Source organism: Anarrhichthys ocellatus, unplaced genomic scaffold (assembly GCF_004355925.1).
Source record: "Anarrhichthys ocellatus isolate YVR2014 unplaced genomic scaffold, GSC_Weel_1.0 scaffold2963, whole genome shotgun sequence".
Taxonomy (NCBI): Eukaryota; Metazoa; Chordata; class Actinopteri; order Perciformes; family Anarhichadidae; genus Anarrhichthys; species Anarrhichthys ocellatus.
The window spans coordinates 1-6,465 of NW_022282937.1; the positions used below are offsets into that span (position 1 = coordinate 1).

The window sequence follows — 6,465 nt, forward strand, 5'->3', positions numbered from 1 at the left end:
ATATATACATATATATACATATATATATATATAGATTATGACTATTGATGCATTCATGTGTTCATCAGTCTAATGTTGCAGCTGGTAAAGTTGGAGCTCATTTTAATGATTTATATACCGCTGGGTAGTTTAATAAAATATATAATCAACTAATAAATTGTAATATATTATTATAGACTAATCAGAATGCACAAAGTAACTTAAGTTCTTAAACAAATTCAAATATTTCTATCTGAGACAGAAGTATAAAGCAGCAAAAAATTGAAATACTCAAGTAAAGTAAAGTACCTCTCAATTGCACTTCTGCATAATACTCCATTTATACTAACTTACTTTCCACCACTGCAAATGGAATATATCGTTATACAACAGCAGGAAATGAAATTAAAAAAGCATATTTAGCAATTATTTTTAGATTATTAGTTATCGTTTCCAAAACAACTTTCAGTGTTACAGTGTGAATAGGAAGAGGCCGTAAATACAACTCCATTTAAGTGCTTTATGTGTCTTGAGCTGGCCTCTTACCTTGTGTCTGATCTCATCAGTCCTGTGATTCAACAATGTGTTTAAGTGTTGAGTTCAGTGTCTGCTGGTCTTTGGTCCCATTCTTCTTGGAAACATCCAAATGACATATTTCACAACGAACGCCACGCCAGAGCAGCAACATCTGGAGAGAAACAATGATGATGAAATGCAATATGGAGTTGATAAGAGTCAAAAAAGAGTGAATATTAAACTTACATTCATCAGGACATCATGTTGTTCTGCGTCTGCTGCCGTTTACATCACATGCACAATCAAACAAAAAGTATGATAGTAACCTCTTTAATTTCATTTAACACATGAGAAAATAAAGAGATGTCACAGACCATCATAAATACAAAAGTGTTCAAGATCACAATAGGAACACATTCAATGATGGTCATAAAAATAAAGATTACACGTACATGGATATGTGTTGAGTATCTTTGAAAGGCTGCACTGTGATTAGTTCAACTTCATATAGAAACAGGTTTATTAAAACTAAAGAGTAACAAAACACCAGAATGAAAGCTTCTAAACTTCTTTGACTTTGAATTTCGCAGTAGTGGGAAGTAACTAAGTACACAAGTACTGTACCTAAGCTACTTATACTTTACTTGAGTATTTATATTTGATGCCACTTTATTCTCCACCACATCTAAGAGGGACATTTTGTACTTTTTAGTCCACTACATTTAACTAACAGCTTGCAGATTCAGATTAATAATACAAAATATGATCAACTAATAAATGATGTATTGTTATAGATTTATTTATTATAGCAGTATACAAAGTTATTAAAATGAGATCCACATTTAGCAGCAGCAACATTAAAGTGATGAATATATGAATGCATCGATAATTATAACCCGGTAATATATGGAATACACTTTAAAGTTCAATGCTGATACTTTTGAACTTTTAAATGGGTGAAATGTGAATGCAGGACTTTGACTTGTGAAAGAATTTTGTACACTGCACAAGTTGTATTGACATGAGGAGAAACTGGGAAAAAAGATGTATTGAGGAAATGAAAAAGTGCAAAAAAAGCTTGAAGAGATTAATTTCTTCTGAATAAAATATATTATTTGATGTTTATTCGTTACAGACAACAGTCCACTTGTCCTTACAGTGTTCAAAGTCAGAATGTGTTTTTTCTTATTATTTCTTTCCTGGACAGACAAGGTCTCACATTCATAATTGATTATTGGAGTATATTTAGCTCCATTTAGCAGCTTCAGCCGGAATTTTAAGGACTTCAAATGGACATTTTACAATTCTGAATGAAGTTTCTAATTTTTAACTTATCACCAGAGATTAAAAATAGAAAAATACATTAACATCCAAATGAAAATCACAGTAAATGTAGTAAAAAATAGCAAACGTTTTTTGTTTTTTTAAATAATATTAATAGTTATTAAAATGAATAAAAATTTATTGAAGATATATTACAAAAGCTCCTTTTGGTCTCAGCTGGCTGGGGGGTGTACACACAATGAGATGTGGCAAGTAGCTTTGCTGCCCTCTCTGGTGTAATGTCTATTTAACCTGTAGCCACACCCAGCAGTGATGTCACAGCATCCTGGAGTACAGCCGTGCATCACTGCTGCAACGTGAGAAGTTAAACCACTGGAACATTTCTCTTGAGGGGGGGTGTTACATTACTCTTTCAGTTTAATTTCTTTTATTTCTGTTCAATCTGTTTCCATCACAGACACAGCTGAGGAGAATAAATGGTTTGTCTCACAGCTGAACTCTTCTGCCTCTATGGAGTTATGAGCTTTCCTTTGGTATTGCCGTGTGTGTCAGAGCACTTCCTGCGTGTCACCACTTAATGAAGACGAGTGCGGCGAGCACGGTGTAGCCGAGGATGAGGAAGAGCACTTTTAACAGGCGGTCCCGTTTGTCGTCCAGCTCTCGGGACAGAATCTCAAAGAAGGTGACGAACAGGAAGGTGCCGGCGGCGAGTCCCTGCAGCACCACGGACACCATGCTGCCCGCCAGCGTCTGAGTTGACTCGATGCCCATCCCCACCACTATCCCCAGAGGGATCATTAGGCTGACTGTGACACCCAGCTTGGCGGCGTCCTTCATGGCGAGCGACGCCTTGGCCACGCTCACCCCGAGCGCCACGGCGGCCAACGTCTCGTGCACGGCCACGCCCAGGAGGAGGCTGCCCAACTTGGCTCCGTCCTCCTGCAGGCCGAGTGCCAGGCCCTCGAACACCGAGTGAGCCGACAGAGCCAGGACCAGGCTGGCCAGCCGCAGAGGCCCCGCCCCCGCCAGCTCGGCGGGGCTGAAGTGTCCGTGGTTGTGTCCGTGGGAACGGTGACCACCGCCGCCGTCTCTCGGTGAGCCCCGCGCAGAGGCGATGAAGGGCGTCTCGTACTCCGAGTCGCTTCCAGCCTCAGAGCCGCCTGCGTTAAACGTCTCCAGGTCAATGAAAGATGGTTTCTCCTTCCTGAAAGTGAGAATGGCCTGCTCCACGAACACGGTGAGGAAGAAGCCAAGCATCATCATCGTCTCTGCCAGAGGATAGTCGCTGCTGATCTTCAGCTGCTGGAACACGTCGGCCACCTGAGGAACGTCAACACACACTCATCCAGCTGATCGATCAGACAGCATTTTATTGGTTCTGAATCAAGTTTCAAATCGAAATTCTGTTGAATCTCTTTCTGATTTCTTATCACTTATTGAATCTGTTGTGTAGTTTTGTTGCTCTTAGGATAAACTATCTCCTGTCTTCACTTTTTATCAATAATGTGTTTAGCTCACACCAACACACATAAAGAACTCAAAATTTCAAGGCAAGCAGTACAAATACATGATTAAGTATTGATCGGCCACCGATACAGTCTGAAGTCAGGGAGACCGCTGATGCTGTGGGATAATAATACTTAAATGTGAGTGTTTGTGTGTTACCTTGTCTCTGACGGTTGGCAGCAGAGCGTTGAAGCATGTTGCAAGGAACACGCCTCCTCCGAACGAGTTACACAGAGACAGAGATCTCCTGTATCTGTGCGCCTTGTCGTAGTCGGCTAGCAGGAGGCGCACCGGGACCAGTACACCTGCCAGCATGAGGCCGAACAATCCCAGCAGGCCAAGCAGCTTGGCCACCAGGATCTCCATCCTTAAGTTCAAACACTACAGCCTCATCCCAAACACCTCCACTCCACTAGTGCTGCTGGGACATCCCTGCTGGTTCTACTGGGGCAGACAAATTTTCATCAACAGAGAAATCTATTGTGTAGTGGTTGAAAGCAATGAGATACGTTTACTCCTGTATTGTTCTGTACTTAAGCACAACTTGAGGTACTTGTACTTTATTCATTGTTGTTGCTCTAGCTCGCCCACCTCAACATTATTGTCAAAATTAATTAGTACAGAATGTAATTATTAGTAAAGTCCTGAAGGTTTTTAGCTTCAAGTACAGTGGGGGAATTTAACTAAGTACATTTACTCAAGTACTGTAATTAAGGTCAAATGTGAGGTACTTTAAGTCTAGTATTTTCTTTTCATGCCACTTACTATTTCTACACCACTGTATGTCAGAGGGAAATATTGTACTTTTTATTGCACCGAATGTATCCGAGAGCTTTACTTACTCGTTTAAATTTATGATTTCTGCACACAAGACATACTATTTATATAAACCAAACGATTAATGGAGAAAATAATCAGCAGATTAATCTATAATGAAAATAATCATTAACGCTGGTTAATAGTTCAAAATGAGCTCCACTTCAGTAAAATCCTGCTTTTAACGCTACATCAGCGTTAATGCATAACAATCTAATGATATAATAATATAAAATTCATATGAGATATTGTATCTACTTATATATGCTTTAAATACAATCTCCTGTTTATACATACTTTTACTTAAGTAACGTTTTCAATTCAGGACTTTCAACTTGTAGTAGTGTATTTTCAGTGTTGTGTGAAGTAATGAGGATCAGAGCAGAGTTACTACTTCCACCACTGCACACCGGTAACGTTAGCTACACTCATTAAACTCATCCGCCTACTTAAACACTGTAAATTGTATAATAATAACAACGTAACATTACATCCATGCCAAGATAAACTCACGAACCGGTTGTTTGACTGTTTTTGACCGTGTATCTACCGGCTAGCAGGTGACAAACGACGTAGCGTTAGAGCAACCCGACATCAACTCCCCTTCCGGTGAGGAACTTCAAAGTAAAACGTCACCGTGCATCATAACTCATAACTATATTATTTTTTACACGTCTCTTATAGTTATAGCTTCACTCTTATATGATACAATAACTTAAAATGTGTTTGACTTCTTCAGTTATTCTGATACATTTTACTTGTTTTCGTTGGAGACAAACTCGAGCCATTCCGCTCGTGATCCGGCTAACAGCTGCTAGCTTGACGGAGTTGTCAATATTAAGCTAGCTATCGTTAGCCCCCCCAGGCAGCTAAATATGCTAGCTACCACCTGAAAACTACGGTTATAAAAGAAAGACGCTGTTTACGTATGCGTTGTTTTTGTCGAAGCAGCGACTCCATCTTAACATACACATTTTAAACTCCAAAACATGAGTCAACGTCACCGTGTTTACCTCTCCGACCGTCTCCTCTCCAGCAGGTGTATGGAAGTACTTCCGCATTGACGTCACGCGTCCTCTGGGCGCTGAGTGGTGGAAATATGAATGGCGCATTCTAGGAACTGATTTTACAGTGTATTCAGATCATTTACCTAAGTAATAGTACTAATACCACACTTTAGAAATAACCTGTAACAAGTAAAAGTCCTACATAAAAAATGCCCCTTAAGTAAAAGTAGTATGTATAATCTTAAACTATCAGAATAGGTGATACTTAATTGTATGTCCATCGACTAATTACATAATAGACTAATTGTTACATTTGTACCTCTATAAATTGTTGGGTTGTTCAATTCGTAAAAACATATTGTGTCTTATAAACTCTTCACGTTTTGTGTGCAAAATAATCAGAAGTGAAGTAACTAACCCTGTCCGATAAATGTAGGAGTAAAGCAGATGTCAAATACAAGCTGAGGTATTATTGGCCACCTAGCTGAAAAAAAAAATCAAACAGGAAGTTGTACAGTCAATAGAACCTGAAATAAAACTATTTTTTTGATGATCTATCCCTTTCTGTAATATGGATTAGTTCTGTTATGGAGCCTGTAATAATATGATCATGAGTCAAACATGAACTTAGACCTTTTCAATATTAATGTTATTAATGTCAGTTATTCTTTTTCTACTTCATTATAATTTTTTTATTTCTGTATTTCAACTTCAATGTTTTATGCATTTTGTTTTAAAATAATTTTACAAAATACACAAGTTTGACACTTATGACAGCATTGCCATCATCACATCTTCCATGGTGAAAGATCTGTGTCAGCATATGCATCTTAAATGAATAGTATCATTAAATAGTATTTTCATGTCAATTATCAATAAGTTTATATACATCCACAAGTTAACTTCACTCTTCACAGACAGGAGTTGCTCTGGTTAAAAAAAAAAAAAAAAAAAAACAGGTGCATAAAAAGACTCGCATACTTTGACCTTTAGAGCAATTTAGGTCATCTCTACAGCCTTAATGTTTACTTGTGACACCTCAGACATGAACCTATGTTGGAGCTTCTCGTCACTTTGTACATGTCAACATGCTCCCAGTAAAACATCCCCTTATTTATGTGAATCCTTTTTAGAGATACTGCCTCATATACAGTGGGTACGGAAGGTATTCAGACCCCTTTAAATGATTCACTCTTTGTTTCACTGCAGCCATTTGTTAAAATCAAAAAACTTCATTTTATTTCTCATTAATGTACACTCAGCACCCCATCTTGACAGAAAAAAACAAATGTAGAAATTTTCGCAAATTTATTAAAAAAGAAAAACTGAAATATCACATGGTCATAAGTATTCAGAC

The 6,465-nt window shown here is 38.3% G+C and overlaps 1 protein-coding gene across 4 annotated transcripts; it reads right to left on the reverse strand.

Moving 5' to 3' along the window:
• Positions 1 to 809: 809 nt before the first annotated feature.
• LOC116378666 (zinc transporter ZIP3) lies at positions 810 to 6,314 on the reverse strand. 4 transcript variants are annotated; one of them, XM_031840572.1, is made up of 3 exons: positions 5,115 to 6,314; positions 3,445 to 3,726; positions 810 to 3,099 (listed from the first exon to the last, which is right to left on the reverse strand). In XM_031840572.1, exons 2-3 carry the CDS (start codon positions 3,649 to 3,651, stop codon positions 2,347 to 2,349), a joined length of 960 nt encoding a protein of 319 aa, XP_031696432.1. In that variant the 5' UTR covers positions 3,652 to 3,726; positions 5,115 to 6,314; the 3' UTR covers positions 810 to 2,346. The 4 variants fall into 4 exon arrangements, with proteins under 4 accessions (XP_031696432.1, XP_031696433.1, XP_031696431.1 ...); XM_031840573.1 differs by having other exon boundaries at positions 3,445 to 3,729; XM_031840571.1 differs by having other exon boundaries at positions 4,619 to 6,314.
• Between the last annotated feature and the right edge of the window lie 151 nt (positions 6,315 to 6,465).

What these genes read in the sequence shown, in the direction of transcription:
- LOC116378666 (XM_031840572.1), bottom strand. Translation starts at nt 3,651, where the DNA reads ATGGAGATCCTGGTGGCCAAGCTGCTTGGCCTGCTGGGATTGTTCGGC. An exon ending in TGCCAACCGTCAGAGACAAG is followed by an intron (nt 3,100 to 3,444) that starts GTAACACACAAA and finishes GACGTTCCTCAG; the next exon opens with GTGGCCGACGTGTTCCAGCA.